General features: G+C 51.2%; 2 protein-coding genes across 10 annotated transcripts in view; one reads left to right on the top strand and one right to left on the bottom strand.

The window, feature by feature from the left end:
- The first annotated feature begins 1,333 nt into the window (after nucleotides 1–1,333).
- Nucleotides 1,334–16,880, top strand: CIMIP2C (ciliary microtubule inner protein 2C). The gene is made up of 4 exons (XM_079110124.1): nucleotides 1,334–1,447; nucleotides 13,347–13,620; nucleotides 14,756–14,868; nucleotides 16,589–16,880. Exons 1-4 carry the CDS (start codon nucleotides 1,374–1,376, stop codon nucleotides 16,731–16,733), a joined length of 606 nt encoding a protein of 201 aa, XP_078966250.1. The 5' UTR covers nucleotides 1,334–1,373; the 3' UTR covers nucleotides 16,734–16,880.
- Nucleotides 16,881–18,482: 1,602 nt separating this feature from the next.
- CIB4 (calcium and integrin binding family member 4) overlaps nucleotides 18,483–27,189 on the bottom strand; it is a 120,412-nt gene continuing 111,705 nt past the window's right edge. For all 9 annotated transcript variants that reach the window (XM_079111093.1, XM_079111092.1, XM_079111095.1 and 6 more), the window contains 3 exons: nucleotides 20,951–21,060; nucleotides 20,064–20,152; nucleotides 18,483–18,654 (listed from right to left, as the gene is read on the bottom strand). In XM_079111093.1, the coding sequence (XP_078967219.1) occupies nucleotides 18,624–18,654; nucleotides 20,064–20,152; nucleotides 20,951–21,060 (230 nt within the window). In that variant the 3' untranslated portion in view covers nucleotides 18,483–18,623. The remainder of the gene's footprint in view (nucleotides 18,655–20,063; nucleotides 20,153–20,950; nucleotides 21,061–27,189) is intronic.

Below are 27,189 nucleotides of genomic sequence, written 5' to 3'. Positions count from 1 at the left end.
TGCATGTTCCCCAAGGAGACTTTAGGAAAATACCGATACCACTGGATTTTGAAGGGTGGGTGGCCATTCCTTCTACCCATATCCCTGTGCTTTTCCCACAGGCTTCAGTTCTGCTTTTTGTGCCTCATGCAGGCCTGTGGCTCCTCCCAGTTTCCTTGTCAGCTGTCAGAGAGCATCTTTGGAGAATTCTGGCTGTAATGGCATCCTGTGAGCTCATTAGTGCCTGTGGTCTTCACCAGCTGCCATTTGCAGAGTCCCGCTCTGCAGGTGATGCTTCTTGTCTGTGAGCTGAGGGGAAGATATGGACTGTGAGCAGTGAAGGCAATCTGCAGGCATTCTTAATTGATTCCAGAATTGCTGCCAGGCGGGCAGCTTCCAGAATTGGAGCAGCTTTCAGAATTGGAGCCAGGGAGGGAGGGTCTGGGTCTAAGTCACAGAGAGCATGGCACTTTGGAAGCTGTCCGTATGCCCTTAACCCCTATTCAATACCTAAGGCCCTGGCCCTACCCTGCACACCCCCTAGGGTTGGTAAGAGAGTGGCCGCAGAAGTCCGAATGTGAAGGTCCAGGGAGGCGAAAGATAAAACAAAGCTCATAGGGACCCTCAGAAGGTTTGCTGTCTGGGGTGAACACCAAAACTGCAGATTTCAACGCCCCAATGAACTATGGGTTGGAGACTAAGGTAAATTACAAACCCGGACATTTTTGTAATTTGATTTCTGACCCTTACTTATAAAACTACTTTTGCAGAGCAGCTGGAGGAACAAAAGAATGAGAAGAGGAAATTCCCAGGAGAGATGAATGAGTGTGCCCAAAGTGCGTGCACACCCACACACGCCCACACACGCTCTTAAATTAAAGCGGCCTAGGCAACTACACCAAGTGGGGCCCACTGCAGAGCCCCTTGCTGGAGCCCTCACAAAACCAGGGCGCTGTGGGCAGGGATGGCTCCTGGGCCTGATCCTCCTTCAAAGCCAGGCGGGCCTGTCCTGTCCTTTCCGGCCATAGCGTTCCAAGCTGGGTCACCGCTAGTCCTGCAGTGATAGGGCACTTCGTATCTCTCCACGGCATTTCCACCTCCATCTGGCAACGGAGCCCATTCGTGGATGTGAAAACAGGCGTGGTGCGAGCTCGGTTTTATGTGTATGGGGTCACACAGCAAAGCATATGGAGACGGGGAGGCATCTTCTGGGCGCGCTCCATGGGGCTGCTCCAGGGAGGGGCAGCAAGAAGGACCCAGTGTCCCGGAACGCGAGGGTCGCTCGGGCCCAGACTCTCGTTGCCAGGCGCTCAGTTGCCGGGTGAACCGCTGGCTGTTTACCGCCGGGCACGAGCCGAAGCGCTGGGGCTCGCCGCGCGCTCACCGCACCCACCATGGCTTCCCGCAGCGCCGGCACCCTCCTGACCGAGTTCAATGCCGCCTTCGTGCCCCCCAGCCTCATGCCAGGGTAAGCCTCAGCCCACCTGCAGGACCGAGTCCCGGCGCCCGCCCCCGCCCCTTCGGCACGCCCCCTCCCGGGTCCGCAAACTCCGCCCCCTGCGCCTCTGGGGCTTGAAGACTCCCGGCGACGCGGACCTTCCACCCCGCTCCATGGTTCTCCCGGGGGCGCGGGCTCTTAGTGCCCGCAGTGGGCGGGTGTGAGCAGCGGGCTCTCCAGATTCCCTTTGGTAGGAGTCGGTCACTGAGAGCAAGGGCAGAGCCAGCCCAGGGTAACCGGACCTTGCGCCCTTGGGGCCTGAGTAAGGAGGAGGAGACACGTGTGGGCTTTGGGGTTTGGAGACCCCCAGGCATTAGTCAGGAACACGTGGACTATGAGGAGCCCGGAGAAGAGAGCAGGACAGTTCCGGGCACCCAGGATTGGGGCGAGATTAGGATTTGTGGGCTGAGGACTGGAAGGAGAACTGGTGGGTGCCCGCTGGCAGAATCTGGCAGGGTAGGGTGGGCAGTAGTTGACGGATGGCAGTGTGTACTGTTCACCTGACTGTGTGGCTGATCCTTTCACTGATCTCACTTTATCTTCACAGATTTTTTCTTTGAAAGCTTCCTGCACCAGCTCTGAGAGCTGTCTGGCCTTTAGCGTTTTCCAATGCCGCACCAGCCCTCCCTTTCTTTTCTCTGAATGTTTTCAAACTCCAAACATCTAAAATGCAAGTCCAGTTGTTCCCTCCCATTCTTTGACCCTTTCTCCTAAAGCGTATGAATCTGCTCCTTCTAGGACATGAGATCGTCTTACTTTCCTACCAATTGGCAAGGGCAAGAAAAGCAGGGACTGGATTCAGAGAAGCCATTTGGCCAGTATCAGCAAGCCAATATAGAATGGCGAGTGAAATTCATGCCTTGAGAATTCTGCAGACAGGGTCTCCAAATGGGTGGAAGAAGACCAAAAAATAAAAATTAAAGGAAAACAACCCACACACTCTCTCCTGCAAACTGAACAGACCTTAATCTGTTGTATGAAGTTTGGTCTGTTTTCAAGTTGAATAAGCAAGACATGGAGGGGTTTGTCATATTAGCATCATTTCCAGAGACTGCAGACAAAAGTAGCTGTACCCAGGGGCTGGGACTCTAGTCTTCCTCCAGCCATCCTGTGGATAGGACCTTTCTCTGGGTCTTGGATAGTTCAAAAGCTATTTTGATTCCCACCAGACAAAGCTGATTTGACCAGGTCATGGTCATTGCCAAAAGCTAAGCCAGGGGTGATGAAAAGGGGACTTAGAATTTGCCTATTTATGTTTTCATTCACTGAGGTATTCACTTTGGGTGTTCCAGGTGTTGCATTAAGATTCTGGAGGGACAAAGAAAAACAGTGGGGGAGGGGCTATCCTTTGAGGGGCTCCCAGCCTGGTGTAAATACAAGATTAAGTTCCAGTCCATCTCTGCTGTCTTGGCTGGTGGTGTTTGTGCCACATTCTGGAATGTTTATTATGAGGCTTGGTTTTATACGCTGAGATTTTATTTTTCTTAAACCCCCCACAGTCTCTGTTGGCACGTCTTCTGTTGCCATTTGCTCCTTGGCCATTTGCTGCCCATGTGGCAAGGCCTGGTGCACCTGCAAACCCTGCTTCATGGTTCCCTTGCACTGTCTGGGAGGGATGGGAGCTGCAGGTTTCAGAAGCAATTCCCAGGATGCTTCTCTGTCACACTGCAGTTCCCTGATTTCCCTGGAGCACTTGTCCTATCCTGTGATTGATTTAGAAATGGTGATAACACATGTCATAAATGTAGCTTCAAGCCTGGCCTGGGGTAGGTTGAGCAGCTAATTCTGTGTCTGCAGCTTGCTCATCTGGGTTTTTCTGGGAGGGACGTGCTCTCCTTAAAGAGCCCTATTTAGTTGTTTTATGTTTCTGAACGCTACTTATTGCAATTTTGTTAACTTCGTGAAAGAATCCAAGATTCCTTGCCACACTTGGATAATTATTATTTTTGTGTGTTTTTTTCAAACATTAATCACAGATTTTATAGTGTAGCCAGTTTCTTCTGACACTCAAATCAACCCCTTTGCAATTTTATTCATAGAGGCAGAGAATATTCTGCCTGGTGAGGACCTCAGAGATCAGGCAGCTCCCTCCTGTTCCAGATGTGGGCACTGAGGTCTTGGGGGGTCTTGCCTGAGCCCTGTGCTGGTGACTGCAGAAGTGGGCTGGAACCAGGTCCCTGGTGCCCAGTGGTAGCACCATGAGCCCTTATGTATGAGCACTGTGTGGGTCCTTTACAAACCCTTGTTTTATTTTTATTTATTTATTTATTTTTTAGCAGTGCTGGGAATTGAGCTCAGGGCCTTGCGAATGATAGGCAGGTGCTCTACCACTGCCCTACACACTCAGCTTATACAAATCCTTAAATGAACAAACAAATAAACAAACTTAACAACCCAGTTGAGGAATGAGCGTTTGCCCAAGGGCATTCAGCAAGTAAGTTGCCCTGCCAAGTCTTTGTGACTTCAGTATCCCAGCTCACCCCAATGTCTACCCAATCCTCCCACAGCCTCTCATTATGCCTCCCTCAGTCAGCAGGGAGGGAGTGGAGTAGACACTGAGAGACTCTGGAACTGCCTGCCTGGTTTGAATTCTGACACCATGCCTTCCTTACTCCGAGGCAAGTTATCTTTCACATGGGGATGATAATGGTGTGCAGGTTAAAGGAAGCTTAAATCAGTTAATATGCATAAAGCCTGGTACTTGGTACTTGTTAGTTATTATCCTTAGTTAGATCCCTGCTGTGTTCAAGGCCTGATGTTAGGCTGGGGTAGGGTGGGCCAGGGTGGGAGACAATGATGATGCTGGTCTTCAGATAGTTGACTAGGACGTTCCATTTTGTTCCTTGCTGCTTCTGGGTGACAGATACTGGCACCTTGCCATAAGCAGTACCTAAATATGCCTGACCTGGGTGCCAACCTGCAGTGGACAGGGAACTCTTGGGTCAGAGTCCCTGGACTGTAAGGTTTTTTAAGGGATGAGACTGGCTTCAGTGAGCGTCTGCCTCCTGCCTGCAGGTCAGGCCTGGGTGGCACCTTCTCTGGCTCTCTGCCTCCCACCATGCTCCCTGGTCTGTCAGTGCATTCATTCATGCCTGGCTTGCTACTGCCCCTGATGCCCACAGTTCCCACCCAGCCACTCCCAGAGGTAAGGACAGGAGGACTCATACCCAGCCCTTCCCTCTATCTTACTGGATTGGCAGTGGTGCCCGCGTGTGCACTTACCCCTGAGCTGGGCCTTACCCCAGTGCATGCCATAAACACTATTGTCAGGAGGGTGGGCTTACAAAGATGGCTGTGCTCCATGCCCAGAGTTGCTGTACAGCAGACACAAGCACCTAGTGGTGTGCTGTTAAGGGTTTCTCTGGAGGAAAAGGGCCCTTGCCCGTATCTATGGTGTAGACACTTCAGGCTGATTTCAAGGTGGAGCTATCAACATGGCATCCCCAAATGAGCTGGGCAGGGTGTGCAGCTGCACACCATCACGTGACACGGTGGTCCCCTTCATGGAGGCTTCACTTTCTGCAGTCTCAGTGACTGGAGGTCAGTCATGGTCTGAACATAGTAAATGGAAAATTCCAAAATAAACAATGCAGAAGTTTGAATTAACTTCTAATATTTACCAATACTGTTGTTTATCTCTTAACATGCCTAATTTTGTAAATTAAGCTTTATCATAGATATGTATGCACAGGAAAAATCATAGTATATACAGAGAGAGTTCAAAGTCCTGCCTGAAGTTTTAGGCATTCACTGGGGGTCTTGGAATGTACTCCTCACCAAAGGGAGACAACAACTATATTTGCACTCTAAGATACAATAGACATAAATGACCTTGAGAACACAAAAAGTAATAAAATAAAAAATGATTAGGAATTGATGTTTTGAGCACTTATTACCTTTGTTTTTAATATGATTTGTTTATTTTTAACTTTTTATGATTTAATTTTTAATACTGGCTTTCCCCCCTGTATTTTAATTGGTACATTTCATTATACATAATGGTGAGATTTATTGTTACATATTTGTGCATGCACATGAAATAACAATATAATTTGACTGGTACCATTTTCCACTATTTCCCCTTTAATACTGGCTTTTTAGACAACAGGCTTGACACATTCATGAAAATTTAGAAACACTCTCTTGAAGCCAGTATGAGCTGGTGTCAGCCACCTGCAGTACTGCCTGCCTCTGACATTTCCCCAGGTCTTTGCCTGAGCCCTCAGGGCTGAGGGTCCAGCAAGGTAATGGGAAGAGGGTTTGGCAGGGGCCTCTCCCAAGCCCCTTCCATTCCAGGCTGAGGCCTCCGTGGTGGAGGTGCTTCTGCCGAAATGGGCCAGTAGGTCCTGGGGTATGAAAGCAAGGCCATCTCATCTACCCTGGAGGATATAGGGCTGTGTGCCCAGATGTTGATATCAGGATCTCCTGGGGAGCGTTAATGACTGCTGTCCTCAGGGACCATCTAGAGATTCTGATACAATAGTTTGGGCTGGGCCCAGGCATCGCCCAGTTACCCAAGCCTCAGTTTTTAATCCTTCCAGGTGGTTTCAAGGTACTACCAGGAATGAGGATGGCTGGCACTCTGCAATGCAGAGGACCCTTGTGAAGGGGCAGGTGTGGGCCTGTTTTCTAAGCATCTTTAAAAAGGGTCCCCAGCGTGGGGCCTTCCACACGTGCCATTCTCCTTGCAGACCCCAGCCCCCAGCCCCAGGCTGCAAGGTCTGACTGAGACCCAGCCGACTGCTATCTTCTGTCAAGTCTCATTCCCAGTTACAGAGCAGAGCAGGTGCCCATTCAAGCCCAAAGTGCAGAAGCAGAAACTAAATTCTAAAGTTGCACCTGTCTTCCAGGTCCTGTCCCTGCAGGATCTGGAGCCCCACGCGTGACTCCCAGGACAGCCTGTTCTCAGGCACATAAGAGCCTCCCTCCACTCTTTTGCCTTCTCTTCTGAGGGTCCACAGGCCATGCTGTTCCCTCAGCCCTTCCCTGGTCCTCTGTCCCAAGTCCAGCTGCTGTCTTCTCTCTGGAATTCATCTCTCAGCTGTTCAAGTGGGAGGAGATTATAGTAACTGATGCCTCTCACACAACTGGAAGGAATTGGGGAACCCCTAAAAAGGAGGGCTGGGAGCCCTGGGAAACCTGGTTTTTGTAACAGAGACCTCCTCTCCTGAAGAAAGAGCAGACCTTAAAAACATGCCTCCATTTGTCAGTTGGATCTAATAAATATTTACAGAGCATCTACTGTGTAGGGATGGCAGGTTAGCAAACTGGAGGAAACCGGGGCCCTTTCTCCCCAGGGAGTCTGTCATTCAGACAGAAATAATATCCTAAGATCTGACTTTACAAATACAATGGACTGTAAGCTGAGACTTAGGAGAGGCTCAAGAGCAAAGATGATTGACAGGTGGGGGCTGCAGGGTAGATAAGAAGAGGCTCACTGGAAAGGAGGGTACTGGAAAGATACCTGGAAGATGGATAGGGTCACAGTGGAGGAGGGGAGGAGAGCTTCTGGAGGGAGGGGCTGGAGTGAGCAAAGCCCAGGCCAAGGTTCTGTCAGGATGTGCTTTCAAAGCAGAAATGACCCCCTGGGCTAGAGTGGAAAGCTGCGCTGTGAAAGTGGACCACAGGGCCAGAAAGGCCTCGCCTAGATGCCCACGTCGGGACCCCTGAGCAGCTGACCCAATCTGTCTTAACTCCGCAGGCCGTGGGGAGCCCTGCAGGCTCTGCTCAGGGGAAGGCTCCGATCAGAACCGCCTGCAGCAGGAGGTGTTGGGGAGGAGAGGCTGCCCGAGGAACGGGGACACGCTGAGTAGTGACAAGTTAATTAGTTAATAAGTCTGCTTGTGGGATCCCTGGTGGCTCATGGTAATTAATTTTAATGTTAGCTATGGTGCCAACCAGTGCTATTAAGAGGCAGGAAGGGATGCTCCCTGTACACATAGTAATCCACATTGGGCCTTAGAATCCACATCGATCACCGCCCAGGGGCCTGGCTCCGCTCCTCTCTGGTCTTCTGTGTGAGGGTGGGTGGAGGGACTGGGTTGCAGAAGAAGAGGTCAAGAAGGAGGTGGGATGGTGCCTTTGGGACTCCTCGATGCCTAGTTATGAAACCTGCCATTTCCCTCTGGCCTTTCTGCCTGGGCCTGCCACAGGGCCAACTAAAACAGGGCTGTAGAAGGCTTTGCTACAGAGGCGTGCTGGGGTCATGCTTAAGGTGCACGCAGGCAGGCACACACAAGGCATAGAGACCTAACTTGCCAAGACGTGCCTACTGAGTGTCACATGTGCACGCCCCCCCACCCCCCCAGAGCAGCAAGTTCTGAAGGGAAACCAGGCAGAACTCAGGAGCGCTGCGGAGGAGGGGGCTTCTATTCTATTAGGATGCAAATATCTTGGCATTCAGAGAGGGCAGGAAAGCTGGCAGCAGAGGAGGAGCATGGCAGAGAGCTTGGGGGTGGCGAAGAGAAGAATCACAAGTCGTGTTTCTACAGCTCCTTTCTTCCAAGGAGCCCAATGCCCCTGTGGGCGGATGCTTTGTGCTCTCTGATGATCAGAGCTACCTGGGGGGTTTGGACTTCTCCCTCCATCAGTGAGCATTTCTTGAACACTTGTCACGTGCCAGGTGCTGAGGATCAGGGAGAACGCCAATTAGCAGAGGAGGTGGACTCACGTGGACAGGAATGTGAACTTGGGGATGGATGATACGTCTATTTGTGAGCATAGATGCTAGGTATGGGGGTACAGCCAGGGGAGGCAACAGGGAGGGCTGACTTTTCCTGAGTGAGTGGTGGTAAAGGCCCAGGTGCACAGCATTCCAGGTAGGGGAACTCCTGCCAGCCTCGGAGGCCAGGGGCATACAAGGGCCCCAGGACTGTGAGTACTGCTGCTGGGCTGGGGCACCACAGGGAGGTGAGAAGAGGCGAGGAAGATGCTCTGGCCTCAGTGGGGATGCAGATTGCAGGGGTGAGCTTGGCCTGTGAGACCCACTAGGAGATTGGAGATTGTCAGGTGAGCACCACAGTGAGATGGAGGAGGGCACAGGAGAAGCTTCAAGGGGGCCTGCAGGAGATTGAGGGGACTGGGTGTGGAGAGCGATGGAGAGGGGAGGATGGGAAGTCACCCCATCCTGGTTTCTAGCTTAGGTGAAGCGTGGCCTGGGTGGTGTTAACGGGGGCAGGAGGAGAAGCAGGCTGGCTTCAGTGATGCTGGGCAGGCCCTGTGTGGGTAATGGAGTGTGTGCCTCCATTGCCAGGAGAATTGTCAGGGACCCAGACACAGATCTGGGCACCACTGGTTTGAAGGAGGTCTCACATGGATGAGTTACGCCGGAAGCAATGGATCCCTGCAGAGGGAAGAGGACCCAGGGCAACACTAACACTAGAAGATGGGCTGGGCAGGAGCACTATCCACGGCCTGTCACCTACCATGGGAACGGCCTTCCCCCTTCCCCCTTGAATGGCACAGCACGAGAGCCTTGACCCAGGTAGAACTTGGGTTGGAGCTGGTCCTGCTGGTACTGGCACAGCTGGGGCATGTGGGACACGCCCCTTGTGACTCCATAACCCTTGAGCGAGCATAGGAGCTGGGTGTTCCAGCACACGGTGAGTTCCCAACAAAGTGACTTTTCATGCCATCAGATTCTCTTCTTAAAAAATGATATAAAGAAGAAAGCAAGAAATCCCTGTAAGTCCAAATACTCAGAATTAACCAGGGTTATCATTTGAGGAACTTCATACCAGCTCTCTCTTTACGTTTGTATTTACATGAAAGACCAGATGGAGGGGTGGATGGAAAGATAGATGAAAGCAAATTTTATGAAAATACGATCATTCCCTATTTGCTATTTCAAAATGAAAAGCATGAAATTTAATCTTCCTCCGACTTAAGAGAAAGAAACTGAAATAAAATGGAAGAATAGGCAGAACTTAGATCAGTGTCAACCCATCACCAGAGAGATTAATCCCTCCAAGATCCCTCTAAAGGGAGAGAGAATAAAAGCCATCAAAAGGTGAGAGTCATCATGCTATGTATTTTTAGCGGCATGTTTCCATTTCTGATGTCATGGGTTGACTGCTTGGTGGCAATCTTAGTAAGTGCCACCTCCTTCCACCCACCCCCCATTTGGGCTGCTTACGTTGTTTTTACTCTGACAGGTTTTATAACATTTCCATTCTGCTCTGCAAGCAGCGCTCACCTGGTTGCTATTCCTAGTTCTGTTCTAGAATAGACTTGAAGCTCACCACCCCTCATTCTCACAGAGGATCCACATTACTTAGTTTTTTTTTTTTTTCTTTTGAGCACCTCCGGATTGGCAGGGTATAGTCACTGCATGCTGCTTTCAGGAAGCGCCTGTGAGTGTTTATTTCCTGAGTTCTCCTGTGCTGGAAAAGGCCTGGCGTTACACCTGGCTGAACACTTGGCTAGCGTGATCTTCTTGGGTCAGGTTCTTCTCTTCATGTTTCATTCTGTTGCTTTCTTTTTTTGTTGGGGGTTGGCAGCACCTGACAACCAGCGTCTCTTCTTTTATTCTCTGTATTCTGGACCAGCCAAAAAGTAAGAGAGGAAGAACTGATGTTAGAGAATGGATCCAAGATGCTCTGAACCTCAGATTGAGACATGCAGGGCTGGAGACTGTTCATGTGCAACTTCTGGCATAGAGGGGCATTGGGTGTGTCCCTTCTCCCAAGAGAACGGAGGAGGGGTGGGCTACAGGTGACCAGTTTCTCCCTTAAGTCACCACTCAGATGTTCCTCCACCTCCAATATGCAAGAGCAAGGGCAGCCTGGAGTTTTCTCCCAACCAGGACTTAGGATAAAAGGAAGCAGAATCTTCTTCTTGCCCCTGTTGTCCTTGACCTCCCAATTCTTGACCTCAGAATCTGTATTTCTGAGAAGTTTTAATTCCAGCATGAAACACTCTCAGGAGCTCTGCTTTGACTTCTCAGAGTATGTTTTCTTCCCAAGAAATTTCTGCATCGGTGAAAATGTTTCCGAGAGACAGTGTGAACCAAGGATGTTGGATGGCCTTACGTGACCTTAATTTAAAAAATAGAGGTTCGTGTATAAGTGGTGGGTCAGAGGTCAGACCAAGGAAGGTCAAAAAAAAAAGGAGGAGTTGAAGAAATAAGGGCAGAAGGTCCAGGGTATTCTGTGGAGAGATTAGGAAATAAGGGAAGAGAAAGGGTAGTGTGTGAGAGGTGGAGGTCTACTGCAGAATTTTGCAGTCTAAGAAAGGCTCCCACACACCTCTCGGCAGAGGGGAGGAAGCCAAGAGAGAAGGAGATATTGAAGATGGCAGAGAGGCCTGACATGGGTGGTGTGTGCCTATCGTCCCAGCAACTTGGAGGCTGAGCCAGGAGGCTTGCTTGAGCCCAGGAGTTTGAGACCAGCCTGGGCAATAGAGTGAGACTCCATTTTGAGAAGGTGGGGGCAAGAAAGAGGGAAGTATGAGAGGAAGGATGGAGAAAGAGAGAGAGAAGCCTGGAGTCCTGGGCACAGCAGGGGAAGTGGGATGCTGATCCCCAACAGGGGAAGCTCTGCAGAGAGACTCCTCCTCCTGGAAGTGACAGAGGTGACCACGCAGGTTCACAGGAGGGGGCAACAAGAACACCCAACCCCCATCTTTCCAGGTCAGAATGAGGCATGGCCATTGGCAGGAAGGACTCTGAGGTGGGAAAGCTTTAGGACCACAGGGATCATGGTGTCCAACATCCCTTGAAGTCAGGGAACATGAGGAGAGAGGCTGGGGAGAGGCCATGAAGCTGGCAGCAGGGTGTCCCACATGACCTCTCTGCAGCCACCTCACTCACTGCGCTGGCCCAGGTAGGCTGTGTTGCAAGATCCAAGGAAGGCCCTGCTGGTGGCGGTGGGTGGGACCAGGAAGCAGAAGGGCTTTGGATATTTTGCCTCTAGCAGACAATGGTCGGGAAGTCTTCAGTGGTCACTCTGCTTAACTTTCTTCTTTTTCCTGAAGATGCAAAGAAAGAAAGCATGCATCACCACCTAATTCTAGGCTAACACTCACCCTTTCAGTGAGGAGACTGATGCCCAAGGCAGCCCCAGAGGTACTGAGGCGCCAACCTCCAAGCCCTTGGGGCTGGACGGGTACCTGAAAGGTAGCAGCAGATGATGCCAGAGGGGCAGGGCTGGCTTCCTGCACTTCCTGGGCTTCCCTGTGATTAGGGATTAGGATACCAGAATGAGAGAAAGAAGGCAGTTGAGCCTCATGGATGAGGGTCTTAGGACATGTGCTGGAGGTCCCCAAAGCATGAACACTGATCTTTGGTGTTCATTTAAGTCCAACAGTGAGCATCGCAGGTACCACCGGCATGCCATCCACTCCTCTTTGTATTTTCTTTAACAATTTCCTCCCCATCTATCATGTGTCAGACTGGCACCAAGACCCTGTGTTACCTAGACGAGTAAAACACAAGCAAGCTTTGCCCCTGAGGTGCTCACCATTTGGTGGAGGACCCAAGAGACAATAGCAGCACAGAGGGAGATGTGGCTTCAAGAGGGAACTTAAGGGTACAAAGGGAATGGACGGCACCCAGATCTAGGGGAGGGGTCAATTCTTAGAAGTTATATTTGGAATTCTTAAAAGAGCAGGGGTTGAGATGGATGGAGTGAACAGAATTCATGTCCTGGTGGCAGAAGACACACAGCAAGAACCTAGAAGAGGTCAAGGGAGGAGAGAGGGAAGAAGGGAGAGAACAAGTGAGCAGTTATTCCTAGAGAGCCACATGGTCCCTTAGGACTGGGGTGTAGGGTGGCTGCTGAGGCTGGAGAGGTATATAGCAGTCCGAGCTAGAAGAGAATCCCAGGTTGGAAATGTAGATCATGTGTAGACCTGGTGATGGTCAAGGCCATGGATGACATCACCAGGACAGATTCCAGGAACTGCAGCACTTAGCAAGTGGGCAGGAGAGGAGGATCATGAGGAGACCAAGAAGGAACCATCAGGGATGTGGGTGGAAGAGAAAAGGAGCGAAGGGGGAGTAAAAACCAAGAGCAGTGTTTTCAGAAGGGAGAGGTCAGCCATGCCTGCTGCTGCAGGAAGCCCAGGATGATCAAGAATGTCCCCAGATCACCAGCAACAAGGCCATGGTCAGGAACAGCTTCAGTGGCAGCATGGGGCAAAACCAGGTTTCTGAGGGTGAGAAGCTGAAGGGGAGCCTGAGGGTTGTGCCAATTGCAAAAGCATCTTTACGGCATCTGCCAAGTGTCACTGCCCACACTCTGGTCATTGCTGTCTCTCCCTCTCCATGTGAACTTCATTTAAGCAAGGGTCTTGAGAGGGCCTGTAACCCCAAGGGCCTCCACTTATCTCCTGTCTCTCTTGCTGGGCTCCCTTGGTGGCAGAGGGGCACTCCAGAACATTGGTCGAGGCCTCCAGGCCATCTGAATAGCCTGCGAAGGTGAGGCGTTGGGAACGTAGATCCCAGGCCTCAGCTCTGACAAATCGAACACCCATGGCATTTCATCGGGGTGCCCCCGCTAGCTTCTCAGATTCTCTTGACTCTATAATGAGATAACCACGGAATGTCAAGATTGAAGGAGGTCCCCCACATCTTCAGGCTGAAACAGAGGCCCATAGAGGGACAGTGACTTGTCTGCAAGCTGACTGAGAGGCACCAAGGGTATTCTGGTCCCTGGGTAGGCCCCTAGGATAGAAGATGACCATCCAGAGACCTCTGTGCAATCGAAGAGTCCCAGGTTCCTGTCCACTTGGTCTTCCCCAAAGACCTGAGCTGGCTGGTGCCCCTTAGGAGCCCTCTCAAGACCAGGCAGGCTGCTAGACCCCTCAGGTCTTCAGGGTCGTTCTGGACTCTTCACTGGTCTGCATCTCCCCTCCCCCACTGCTACTGCAGGTACCAAGGCCATGTCCCTGGTGTTGACTTCTCCTTCGGCTCCCCCTACGGCACCACCACCCTCAAGTACTTCCAGGACCACCGCAATGCAGCCATGGAGAAGAGCCGCTCTCCCCTCAGCAGTGGCGGCCACTTTCCCACCATCTTCTCCCCCAACCCCGATCTGGTGCTGCTTGACCGCACGCACACCTGGGACCGCTCCCTGAACTTGCCCAGCTACAATCGCTTCAACCTGGACGGCTACCGCTCCAGCCAGCTTGCTCGCTTCTACCAGGTGACCCGCCCTCATACCTGCTGCCCCCGCCAGGGAGGGACGATGGCGGGGCTGGGGCACGTTGATTCACTTTCTCAGAGCCCCTGAGCCAGCAGGGAACCCGGTGATTTTGGGTAGGGGTAGTGGGGAGGGCTCAGGTCTCTGCTTCCCTGATCTCTCCCCCACCCAGGGGCTCCGGTGGCTCCAGCTGCTGCTCATGCTCATTCCCACTGCCAGTGGAGCTGGGGTCAGCCAGAGGTGTTCCTGACCTGACGTCTGCCCCTTGTATCCTAGCTGTATGGACCCCTACTCACATGAGCAAAGGCCCCACTGAAGTTCTCTACCCGGGTCCAGTCTACTGATATACCTGCCTAGACTCTAGTGCCCACTGACCTTCCCTAGTTCCCAGGCTCCCTGAGAGCGAACCCCAAGTTACTCTCTGCCCAGGCTAGACCAAACTGCTCAGGGGGAAGAGAGGAGGAAGAAGAGCAGTCCCCAACACCCCCATTGCTCTTGTCCTGCTCCTGTGGCTCTGGAAGGGATCCTGGTAGGCCACAGAGACCCGGGGGCCTGAGCTGGACTTGACCCCTTGGTGGGGTGAGGGCTCATTTTGGGCTGTTCCCAGAATGCTACTGTCACAAATGTCCCTCATAGACTGATTGCAAGGACACAGGGCAGGGGATTTGTATGAATAAGGCAGCTTCCTCAGTGGTGGGATGAAGCCATGGGGCCATCTCAGTGAGTCTGTGACAGCCTTTCCCTTCATCCTGGCTCTCACAAAGGAACATGCCCGGTCCAGGAGGGGCGGAGCTGGAGGAAGAGAAGGGACCCCCTTGCCAAGCTTACACGGGCTGGTGTGGATAGCAGGTGCGCATGCACCTGCTCACCTGGGGTTTCATACCTTAGCTGGGCCTCGTCTCATTCTGCAGCAAAACTGGTCTGTGTGTGTCATCATCCCTATTAGATGGACAAAGAACTGAGGCTCAGAGAGGACATCAGCTGATTAGCAGTTGAGCTGGGACTCCAGGAGCTTTGGAGACTCCTCCAAGGACATTAGAGGAGACTGCTTTGCATCGGCCTGGGTACAGCCTGGCATGTGCCTAAAGTCACTCCAGCACGCTAACAACCTGTCATCTTTTCTTTGGTCGGGCTGCAGATGGCACAGTGGCACCGGAAGTACTACCTAGACAAGACCGGCATAGTGCCTCGGGTCCCCTACTTTGTGCTGCCTGTGAGGGAACGGGAACGGTACCCCATCCCTACCGACCTGTGAGTGGCTGCGCTCTCCCCATCCACGCCGTCACGCCTTCAACAAACACACACCCACAGGCACCTGCTCCCTCCCAGGCTTGCGAAGCACCCAGGCTGAGAACTGCGTTTACAGCCTTGCTCTAAACTGCCTTCAGCGCAAAGTGGCAGCTTCAGAGCAAGGGAGTCCTGGCTTCTGCAGCCTCGGGAGGGATGCCAGGAACCTGAATGGGCAGAATCAGGAAAAGTGCCATCCCGATCAGATAGATGCACGGGGAGTTGGAAGAACCCTCCCTAATCATTGCTGACTCCTTCCCCTGCGAGGCCAACCTTGCGCTTCACTGGTCCAAACGCGGAGCAGCAGGGAGCTGCTGCCCTCTTGCGGACATGGAGGGTACTTCAACGAGCGAGGGATCGGTCCCCAGCCCCGCCCAGATCGAACCCAGTCTGGGCGGGGCTGGAGAAGGATTCCCTCACCTGGGACTTGGAAATATCTTCAAAGTCCAATTGGGCATCTAACAAAATATGAAAGTTTGTCACAGTCCATCCTCCACATCTGCTTTCATCTGGGAGGGCGGTTTTCCAGCTGTCCACCCTGCGAGCTGATCCAGCACGCGTGGCTCCCTCCTGCCATGCAGGCACTGGATGGGTGGTGGTAGGTTTCAGGGGTTGGGGGTAGACGAACCTCCCAGCCCGTTCCTGCTGGGTCCCTTGCAGCCCCACTCTTTGGGGAGGGACAGCGTCAGGAGGTCAGTGGAGAGATTTTGGGTTTCTAAAACTTGCTGACTCTTCCTTGATCTGGAGCACCAGCTTCACCATTATGTTCCAGATAAAGCCACAGCTGTTCCCATACCGTGTAATGGATTTTTAGAGACACGACTTTGCCTCTAGAAGTGCTTGTAGGGCAGTTGGGTCTGTTTGATAAATAGGGAAACTGAAACCCAGTGACTGCCTTGGAGCCTTGTGCCTGGGTGGCCTGGATAGCTGGAGGCCAGGCTTTGAAAAGAACCTGTTTCTCCAGTGGCCACCTCTGGACTGGATTGACCTTCTCCACTGCTTGGGGCAGCTCTGAGTCAGTGAGCCCCAGGAGAGAGTGAGCCTGTCCTGGGGACAGGTTTCCTCTGGGGACCTTCTTGCCAGGATGTGCTCCCTGTGAAGCTGCAGGGAGCTGGGAACACCCCAGCTCTCTTCCTTCTCCAAAGTGCACTACGGGTAGTTCCATGCCCAGTGCAGAAGATCAACCAGGTGTTTGGGGTCAGCTCTGTTACCTGGGGCAAGTCTCTCCCCTTCTGGAGTTCCATTACCGCCCACCACCACCACCACCACTTCACGTCATCTCCACTGCCATCATCGCCACCATCACTACCACCACCATCACTACTTGTAACACTTGCAGAGTATTTTCTTCTTGTCCAGTGTTCTGTTAAGTGCTTTTTATGCACTATCTCATTTACTCCTCAAAACAAAGTTAAGAGGTAATACAACAAGCAGTCCATTTCCAGCAGGAGACAGGGTCTGAGTCCACACCAGTTCTGTCTGAAGCTGACATTCTCATTCTGAACCTCTGTTCTACTGCACAAATACAAGTCACTTTCCTCTCAAGTCAGGGTGACTTCTCAGATACTAAACCGATGAGCAGCCAGTGGGCCGGCATGGGCTGAAGGTGGGCGTGGTCTGTTGGGCCTTCTTCACCCTCCCTCCAGGCCACACTGCCTGATACCAGGTCCCTTCTCACATTCAGGCCTCCTCTGAGCCCAAAGAAGAAATGGTACCTTTTACGAGCCTCCCCTGAGAACCTGAGGACCTACCAGACCTTCCCATCGGGGAAGCGGGTATCCGCACAAGAGCGGCAGAGGAGGGACTGCTACTTTGAGTACAGAGCATGAGGCCAGTGGCTGACATCTGGCGGTCTTGGCCCTGACCAGTTTGGCTTGCTGGAATAAAATCTTTCGCCATGACTATCCCATGCCCCTCCCTTCTGGGTCCCAGGGGCATTTTACCAGGGAAGTGCCCGTGAGGGTCACTCAACGTGGTGTATTAAGAAACTATGGAAAATTCAACTGAAGGGATTCAAGCCAAGGAGCAGCAGTGCCCAGTGGCTGCCTGGGGCAGGTAGGACCAAGGAGGGAAGGGTCCCCAAACCTTAGTGACCAGTCACTCAGGTATATAGACCTCCTTTGTACTTCTACTGGTGTTATCAAGGAAGCCCAATTCCCCGGGTCTGAAAATGAGGATGAAGTGACCCCAGAACAATTGCACTGGGTGTGAAGCAGGAAGGAATTCTCGAGGGAGCCCTGGCTTGGCATTATTTGATGCACAAGATAACTTGTGAGGAAGGTGCTCTTATCCTCACTTCACTGATAATGACCTGGAGGCCCAGAGATGTTGAGAAAGTTGTCCAAACACACACAGCAAAGAAGGGACACAGTCAGGATTTGAACCCTGGTCTGTTTGATGCCCAAGCCCTGGTTTTTCCACTATGTACTCTATGGCCCATGTGGAGACAGGGGGAGACTTTGGCAGTCTGAAAGACCCTGGGAGAAGAAGGTGCTTGAAGCAGTTACTGCTTGCATTCTGCCTGGACTGGTGGGGACAAGCTGATTGGGCATCTACCCCTGAGGCCATTTCTAGAAGGGGATGGGAGAGAGTGACCCAGGACTAAGCTACTGTTCAAGAAAGCTTCGTTTCAGGACCCACTCTGCCCGACCTGGTACTAGAGTGGGTGCTGGGTGGCTTTGGAAGGTCTGGAGTGTCTGTTTTCATCAGGTTGCTTTTCCACATCTCCTGGAAGACTCCAGGAGACCTGCAGGGAGCAGGACATGGGCGACAGACCCTCAGTAGACAGGCTTTAGGGCAGGGACCTCAGACAGGAGTGCATCCATACCACAGGGCTTCCACAAAGTTCCCCCTTCTGGATTGGATCAAGGGGACTCTCTCAAGCCGCAGGGCCCTGTTGACCGTGACTGGGTAAGTCGGGATGAAAGGCAAGGGGACCACAGCAAGGCTCAAGGGCACGTGAAGGTGAAACAGCCCTTCCTCTGTAGCCAGCAGTTAACCGCCTCCCCAGGACAGTGCAAATGAGAAAACCCATGTGCCTATCAGGTGGGCATCTGATGGCTCTCAGAAGCTCCCACTAGGGGCTGCTTCTGTGTCCCATAGTCTCTGACCAGCTGAGCCCCCAAGTGTATCTGGAGTGGCCGGATTCATTCCAATGCTTGGCTGAATAGCAAAGCAAATAAACCCTGGTTTCTGGTCATACATGGTCCTATCCCAAGGGCCTGGGGTTGCCAAGTGGGGCCAAGATGTCTTCTTCATAGGATGAGGACAAAGAAGCCAGGCGCCAGCTGGAATGACAGCTATGTGCACATCTCTATGCCACGCTGCTCTGGGAGATGCTGGGTGGAGGAATCCCACGGAGGAAGGAAAGGACAGATACTTTCTTAGTGAACTTCATCCCACTTGGCCTGGTCCCCTGTTCTGACATGAGTTGAGATTTGAACCCTGGCCTCAAAAGATTGCCATCCCAGCTTGCTTGGCGTCATTGGCAAATTGAAGCCTTAAAGTGAATAGTTCTTAATGCCAAGTTCTTGTGTCTGATCCTGTGTTCAAAAAGCAATGAATTAATGGTCTAAAGAAAGGGTTTTTCTTTGCTTTATTTAGAAAATAATGTTCTGGAGGGGAGATGAAGTCATGTTTCAAGTCAGATCTCATAGTGCCTGGAGGGGGGCTGATTCCAGGGTCTCCTAGAGGCTGCCAGATCAGGAGTTTGTGGCACATCAACATCCCCAGAAGTGAATCCGAAAGGAGCTGAAAGGAAGAATCCAGTGACTTATCTGGAGCCTATGGTTCTAGGAGGCCCTTTAACTCTGGGCTCTCTATGATCCTAGCATCCTCTCTGGCCCACCTCTCATGTCCCTTTCTCTGGTTAATGGCTCAAACCAAACTTCTTTAAGCTTCTTTTAGCAACACCGGAAAGCAAAAGGTCTTAGAATCTTTTGGTGTTGGAACCAGTGGAAAGAAAATGGTAGTGAGTGAGAGAAAAATACAGGGCAGGCCAGATACCAGTTTCAATTTTGGGCTGGGCTATTGTGGAGGAAGAATTACCTTTGACTGAGGTGCCCCCAAGTGTGTATCTCAGGGTCCACCCAAGCTACAAGCCCTCTGTCTGCCATGTTGGAGTGGGTCCATCTGGGCATATGGAAGAAAAGAGCAGACTGACCCAGCTGGGTCAGTCCAATTCCCTCTCTCTGGAAATTCAGTCAAAGCTGAGAGATATTACTTAGGAATCACTGAAGGTCATTCAAAACCAAGGAGATAGAAACTTGGCCACCGTAGGGAGGCCATGAAGGTCTCCTGTCCGACAGAGCAGAGCTGGTTTGCAGAGGGGTGAGGAGAAAAGCAGAGATGCTGGGGGAGAGGTTGGGGGGCAGTCAACTGGGGCTTCTGACCAGGTGCTCTCGGAGGCCCAGCTGTCTGTTCTTTTTGGATTGGTTTATTAAGCCATTTTGACTGGGCATTCTTCCCTTCTATCAAAATCTCCTAGCTCATGAGACCAAGGGGAGGCATAGAAGACACAGGTCAACAGATGCTAGCTCAACATCCTATCAGGGCTCTTTCATCAATACCTGGGCTGCCTCTAGAGAGTGCACTTCCTATAACGGAAGGATCCCAAAAGGACTGGTAAACACAACCAGGGAAGAACAGAAATGGTCGATCACCTCCAGGGGATCCGGACCAGACAAGGCCATTAAGGCCCTTCCTTCTCTCGGAAGGGGAATTGGTTACTTATCTCATTAAGTTCCTCTTCTTCTGTGAGCTTCTTCCAGCAGCATCTTCACTTTCCTGTACAAATCCCTACCTCCCCGTGACCACAGGATAACTGTGGCAAAGGCAGCATCCCAGGTCAGTCCTGGAGCTCAGTGGCTCTTGGGAGAAGGTGTGCAGGCCACCCAGGGACTTGCTCCTGAGGTTATTAGATCACTCACATGGTTTGCAAAGCCTGAAATCCAATCCTCCCCTCTTTTAGGTCCCCCAGGGTTGTCTGATTTCTCAGAAGCTGCAGCTTTACTAATTCTGAAAGAATTAGCAAAGTGTCCTGGAAATTCATGGCTCCCTGGGAAGACTGAGATGCTCCATTGGCTGAGGGGAGACTGGGGGCCCTTCTTGACCCACCCCCCACTATGCTGGGGAAGCCCTTCCCCTCCAGAACTCCTTACTTCATGAAATCAGGAGACTTGGCCATCGCATGTTCAAACTCTGAGAAGGACAGCATGTTGTCATTGTCCAGGTCTGACTCACTCAGGACCTGCCCGGGGGGAAGGAGGCCGAGAGGAGCCTGGTGACAGACAGCGAGGTGGGGTGCAGGGGGACGGAGAGAAGTGCCATGCCAAGGGGTAACCCTAGGCCAGGATCTCTGCCTGGTGCTTCACTCTCACCTCCCGGGGCCCCCGTCCCACCTGTGAGCAGTTCTCTCCCCTCGTCTGACCCCCAAAGAAACAAGGCCGTGTGCAGTAAGGATCCAGGATCTCACAGACTGACTCTCAGTCCTGGAAAGTCCTGGGGCCTTCAGCACCAGCTTGACGGTGAGGACAGGGGCGCCTCCCACCTGCCCCGTCGCCTGTCCGAGGCAAGGCCCTGCACCGTAAGGGGCTAAGGCAGGCAGGCAGACGCTGTCGACCTTACTGGTGTCTGTCTCTTTCCTTCTAGTTCATTCAGACCAGAAACATTCAAAGGTTTTCACGGTTACTTTAGGACACTCCCCACTCTAGGACATCTGGACATTGTGTTGCTCTGGGACAAGGTGGGGAGGGGATATTGGTATGTGTCCAGCTGCTGTGGGTCTACCTGCCTGCAGGGACCTGGGTGGGTGGGAGGCCTCCAGACTAGAGGGTCAGGCACACTGCTCTGGGGACTGTGGAAGAGACTCGGGGGAAGGACAGACAGTTGGGGGGCAGCTGCTTCTAGCTATGTGCCCTTCTCAAGGCCAATGTGCCAATCTGCCTGAGGCGTGGCCTTGGGTCTCCTCTCAAGAGGGTGGTCTGATACCCAAGGGCTTTGGAGCACAAGGCACCCAGGCCCTGACCTTCAGCCCTCAAGTACACACGTGGTGGGCAAGGTCCACTAGCAGGTCCTCGGACACATCATCGCTGTTCAGCAGTCGTAGCACGATCCTTTGCAGGTCCTCCTCATCGATGAAACCATTCTCATTAAAATCTGCAAAGACAGGTGGTGATGGGAGTCAGGGACAGAATAGGAAGGGGCCTTGACACAAAATCCCTTAGCCTCTGGGAGGCTGAGCAGGGCCCAGCTGCCTGAGGCGGGTTTAGAACCTGGACCGGGGCAGGCCCACAGGGTGGGGCGACCGCAGAAGGGCAGGCTGAAGGCAGATGCAGAGCTAAGTAACATGGCAAAAATAGCAGTCCTTGATAGAGTGCATCATACACGCTCCAGCGTCCAGAGAGCTTGACCCATTTTAGGTCATTGAGTCTTCACAATCAACCTTTCATTTGTCTTAATTTACACAAGCGGAAACCGAGGCGCGGGGGTGTTCCGTGGTTTGTCCACACTTGCCACGAAGTGGAAAGGTGGGATTCAGACTCAGTTAGGCCGAGCCCTGAGCCCTGAGTCAACCCCGCGCTGTGGGAATCTTCGTCTCGGAACTCAGAAGCCAGGATGTGCTGGGCGGCGGGAGCGGGGCCGTGTGGAGGAAGGGAAGGAGCCTGGACTTAGAACCAGAATTCCTGGGCACCACTCCCTCCTCCTGTCCCTGTGAGGTAGCTGCGTGAGTGACCTCGGCCTGTGCCCACAGCACCTCAGGGAAGTAGGGAGCGTGGTCCCTGCAGCTTGTGCCTCTGGGGAGCTGGCTTTGAGGCCTCTGGCTATGCCCTCCAGGAAACAAGGGACCAGAGGCAGTACTCCTCCTGTCGCTATCCCGAGCTCAGAGAACAGTGCCTAGGCCAGTGCGGTGTCTCAATGAAAAGTTGTTGAATAAATCAATGAATGAACCGCCAGGTCACACTCGAGGAGGGAGGGAGACTTGACTGACCCAGGTGATCCGACGCTACCAGCAGTCTCTGCTCGTCACCACCCATACCTGCCTTTATGGCGATAAAATGCCCATTTTTCAGCTGCATGTAGGATCATCCAGAAGAGCACACATCTCCCAGCCTCCCTTGCCACTAGATGTGGCAACGTGACTAAAAGTTCTGGCCAATGAGATATGAGCAGAAGAGGTGAAGGCAACTTCAGGGAAGGTCTTTAAAGAGAAGCCCTCTGGGGCAATGAGGTAACCTTGGGAATAGAGGATAAAGCAACAGGTAGGAGGAACCTGGGTCCCTGCTCTGTGGAGTTGCAGAACCACTGTGGACAACCGCCTCTGGACTTCTACCTGTTCGAAAAATGAATTCGTAGCTTCTTGTTATTTTGAAATTGTATTTACTTACTAACTTATTTATTTTGCACTGCTGAGGACTGAACTCAGGGCCTTATATATGTTAGGTAAGCTCTCTACCTGTGAGCTCGCTCCCCACTGCTTCCGGTGGTTTTGGAAGCTATCCTGTTTAAACCAGGGCTACTTAGGGTTTCCTGTCATTGACCACCAAATTTAATCCTAATTCATTATCAGAGCCTCAGTTTCCCCATCTGTAAAATGGGAATAATAGCAGTACCTCCAGAGTTGCTGCAAAGATTAAATAAGAAAATGGTCATCCACCTGGCATGGGGTCTGGAACACAGAAGATACTCAACACAGAAGAAGACGCTTGTACTGTAGGGACTCAATTCGACATCACTTGCTGATTATTCAATACTAAAAATACAAACCTCAGGGACTATGTAATATCCCATCTTGAAGAACAGGAGCTAGATAGATATATTGGGCTCTCAGAGAACTTAAGGCCCAGAGTTTGCTGATGCTACAAGGTCCTTCAATGACAGAGTCACCGTGAGTTTCCGAAGGCAGGGTGTGGGTGTGGAAGGCACAGCTGGCTCCTTCAGCAGGGCCTCTTCCCTGGCTGGATGTTTATCAGCCCCAGGAATTGGAGACTGAAGCCCAGGTTGTTCGTGCGGATTCTTCCTGCACGGTTCTGCCATTGGACACCACAGGAAATGACTTGGAGCAGGTGAGAAGAGCAGAGGGACCCGGAAGCAGCAACCGCCGCAGTGACTGCACCACTGGCAAAAAGCTCTGCATTCTTTCCCGGAGACCCCGCAGTGTCCCCAGGCATCCTGCTGGCCCAGCTCCCATATGCAGGAACTGCAGCAAATGACATGGCTTTGGTCCCAAGCCATCTGGAAGCAGAATAATTTGCTGGAGCAAATGTAGTCTTGGACAATTCCTCTTCTTTGAGGGTGCAAGGGCAGAGCAGCCTGGGAAAGGGCTGGAGGCGGGAAGCTCTGGGCCACTGGCCAGGTCCCAGCCCATGCCACCCCAGCAGCCTCAGGAGCTGCAGCCTTCGACCACTCAGGAGGAGGTGGAGACTTCCTCTTGGAAAACACCACCAGTGGGATGCTCAGAAGCTGGTGGAGTCAGGACTCAGCCGTCAGTTCCCTCTGAAAGACTTGCTATCATCATCCCAACATCTCTGTAATTCTTGCCCTTTGCAATGGACAAGTTAGTTAGAAAAATTGGCCCATTGGTTGCGGGGTACATGCATTCACTGTTATTCCCAGGAGAACTTGTCTCTCCCAGTCACCAGCATCCTGTGGCTGTGTCAGGTCTGGGAAGATGTGGAAAGATCTGCCACCAGTGCTCTGCTGGAGGGGACTCCATAGCTGGTGGGGACTGTGCTGATTGGGCAGAAGGCTGTGGCTTGGGTGCTGGTCTCTGAAAGGTGTAAAATCTCCCCAGGGGTGTGGAGAGATGGGGGATTTGTCAGCTGGAGGCTAGAATTCCTCAAAGCAGAACTGGAGCCCAGGAAGTAAGATCCCAGGGAGGTACAGCTTCTTGCTGAATTCTTTACCAATCGCCACCCTCTTTGTCTTCTTACTAACAGAAATGTTATTCCGGATGATACCATGTTCAGCTTAAAATATGTCACTTTCCAGTTTCCCTTGCAGCTATGGGTGGCCATGTGACATTGTTCTGGCCAATGAAATATAAAGTAACATTTCTGGGTGGGGTTCTAAGCTTGGAAAGGAGAATGGATTCACCTGTGTATTTGGATGTTCATTTTGTTCTTATCCTTCCTCTCGTCCCCTTTTCTTTTACAATGAAGATGTCCATAGGCATAGAAGCCATTCTGTGATCATGAGGACAATGGTCCCATACTTTCTGCTGATTCGGAAGGTCAAAGGAGCCTGGGTCCTTGGTTACCTCTTGGAGCCATTGCCCCAACTCTGGACTGCTTGATTCCAGGCTTTAAAACAAACAAACAAACAAACAAACCAGGGGCACTGTGAAGGTTGACTGAATGTAATACTAACTGATATAGTAGCCTAAGCAATAGCTCTCAAACACTGCTGCACACGAGAAACACCAGAGAGCTTTGAAAATGCCCAACAACCAGGATATACCCAATACCATTACATTCAGTCTCTGGAGCTGGGGCCCAAGCATCTGTTTTTGTTTTGTTTTGTTCTGTTTAACTCCCAGGTGATTCCAATGTGCAGCCAAGTTTGAGAACCACTGAGCTAAAACAGTTCTTCTTAGACTTTAAGGTGCAAAAGAATCTCATGGGATCTTGCTAAAATGCAGATTCTGATCCAGTAGGTGTGGGCAGAGACAGAGCGTCTGCATTTCTAACAGGTTTCCTGCCAGTGCTGTTGCTGCTGGACCATGGGCTACATCTGGAATCACCAGGGGTGACAGTTAGGTCTTTGGAGAATCATCACCATGACCATGACCATGATTGTCTCCTCCTTTCTGTCTTTGTCATCTCTTCCTTTTTATTCCTCTTCTTCTTTCTTCATTGTAGAGCACCACCACCTGGATTTATTGAGCAGTCCCCACGTGCCAGGCATGAGGCACAGGGATTCACAAGTTCCATCTCTAATCTTGCTGACAGCTTGTGAGGCCACGAATCTTCTGAATCTAAAGAGATTTGTCTAGGTGCCTCTGAGGGCAGCCTGTCATTTATGAGTTCCCTGGCATCTATTGGCAAGCTGATTTGCACGGAGGTATTGAGCTTTTTGTTTTCCCGTTTGGGCTCCATGGGGAGCGGAACCTGGAGAGAAACAGAGAAGACACAAGGGCCAGGAGGGCAATGGGTGTCTGATCCTTGACCTGATTCAGGCACACAGCTCTTAGGAGTGATGGTTTCCTCCCTGTTTCAGAGCTGACCATGGTTGAGCCCCTGTCAGGAAGCCTGGAGATGTTCTGCTGCTCCTATCCTGAGGGATTTGGGGATTTTGTTTGGTTGATTCTGGAAACCCTGGAAAGACAGCAAAGCAGACATCTTTCAGAACACTTGCCCAGCCTACACTTAACCATTGCTGAGGAGTGTCTCCTACCCAAGTGGATGACTTCTGGGGCCATGTTTGTTCAAGTCTCTGTTTCTTTTTGTATGTAGAGGAGCAAGATTGGTCTCTTAATCCAGTGCAGCAGACATTGATTTGAGTCAATCAGCACCTGGTGAGAAAATGGAGGAGGAAACAGATGCTTGAAGCTAGCCGGTCAGAGTGGAGCCCACAGGCCACATGGGATTGGGGTTAATCATCTTTGGCCCATGGGAACAGAGGCATAAAAATCAGATCTGAGAAAGAGGAAGTTCTCAGAGAGCAGCAGAGGCAAGAGACCCGGCAGCCGTGGAGAGGAGAAGGTGACTGCTTCCCGGCTGTGTCCTAGGCTCTGAGGAGGCCTGCTTCACTTCTTCTGGGTTCTATACTGCTTCAAACTCCAGTGTCCCCTTAGCCCCCATGATCCACACCTCTATTTTGCATGGGCAGGAACGGCAACTTGCTTGCAACCAACAGAATTTGGCAAAAGTGATAGGAGGTCATTTTCATGATCACATTATGCTGTGCCAGACATTCTGGCAGCAGAGTGACTCAAAGCACATTCTTCCTCATTGTCTTTGAAGAAGTGGCCATTTTGAGAGGCCCATGTGGCAAGGAGCTGAGGGCAGCCTCTAGCTGCTAGTCAACAAGAGGTCAGGACCCAAAGTCCTATGAACACAAGGAAATAGATCTGCTAACAACCTGAGCCTGCTTGTAGGTAGATTCTTCCCCAGCGAAGCACTCTTCAGAAGCAAATGCAGCCTTGTGGGAACCTTGATGGCAGTGATGTGAAACCTTAAGAGGGAGACCCAACTCAGTCATGCCTGGCCTTTTAACCTCCAGACATGTGGGATCACTCATATGTGTCATATACAACCTCTAGGTTTGTGCAAATTTCTGATAGTCAATGGAAAACTAGTATGATGAAATTCCTTATCAGTTCCTTTCTCACAGGTAAATTTCTGTGACTTTTAACTTGAACACTCCTGGAATGAACAGTGAGCCTGGACCCACGTTCCTCCAGAGGAGCCGCCCTGTTCAGAATAGTGTGGCAGGGGCTTGGGCTAGCACAGCTGCCACCTGCGCTGGAAGATATGGCAGAGAGTAGCAGGGATTAGTGGGTTGGGACTCCCTGGATACTTTAGGAACTCCCTGAAGACTCCCAGAAATATTTGAAAAGAAAGAAAAGAGGAAGAGTATTATGAACAGGTGGGGACTACTGAGCCAAGAGAATTTGGGTATGTGATTTCATTTTTACTTATCCTTCTTGGAATTCACTTTGAATTTGTGTCTTGTATCAAATTTAGGAATGTGCTCCATTATTTCTTTCAGTATCTTTTCTGCCTCATTCATTCTCTCCTCTTCTTCTGAGACTCCAATTGAATACATGTTAGATCTTTCGTCATCCTACACGTCTGAGGCTCTGTTCTTTAATTCTCTCAATATCTGTTCTGTTATTCAGATTAGATTATTCAAGTTTACAGATTCTTTCCTGTCATCTTAATTCTTTTGCTAAGCCCAACTAATGAAATTTTATCTCAGATGTTTTGTTCTTCAGTTCTATAATTTCCATTTCATCCTTTCTTATAGTTTCTATTTCTCTGTTGAGATTTCATATCTTTTAATTGATTATGAGCATATTGAGCATATTTGCTTTTACATCACTGGTCATGGTTACTGTGAAGGTTAATTTTATGTGTTATCTTGACTGGGCTAAGGAATGCCCAGATAGTTGGGAAAACTTTATTTCTGTATCTGTTAGAGTGTTTCCAAAATAGATTAGCATTTGAATTGGTAGATTGAGTAGAGCTCATACTCATCAATGTGAGTAGGCATCATTCAATCCATTAAAGGCCCAATAGAACAAAAAGACAAGGGAAGAGAGAATTCATTCTTTCTATTTGAGCA

Source organism: Sciurus vulgaris (genome assembly GCF_902686455.1).
Source record: "Sciurus vulgaris genome assembly, chromosome: 14".
Lineage (NCBI taxonomy): Eukaryota > Metazoa > Chordata > Mammalia > Rodentia > Sciuridae > Sciurus > Sciurus vulgaris.
This window is presented reverse-complemented; position numbering and strand designations above follow the sequence as displayed.

What these genes read in the sequence shown, in the direction of transcription:
- CIMIP2C (XM_079110124.1), top strand. Translation starts at nt 1,374, where the DNA reads ATGGCTTCCCGCAGCGCCGGCACCCTCCTGACCGAGTTCAATGCCGCC. An exon ending in CCCCCCAGCCTCATGCCAGG is followed by an intron (nt 1,448 to 13,346) that starts GTAAGCCTCAGC and finishes CTGCTACTGCAG; the next exon opens with GTACCAAGGCCATGTCCCTG. An exon ending in AGCTTGCTCGCTTCTACCAG is followed by an intron (nt 13,621 to 14,755) that starts GTGACCCGCCCT and finishes GTCGGGCTGCAG; the next exon opens with ATGGCACAGTGGCACCGGAA.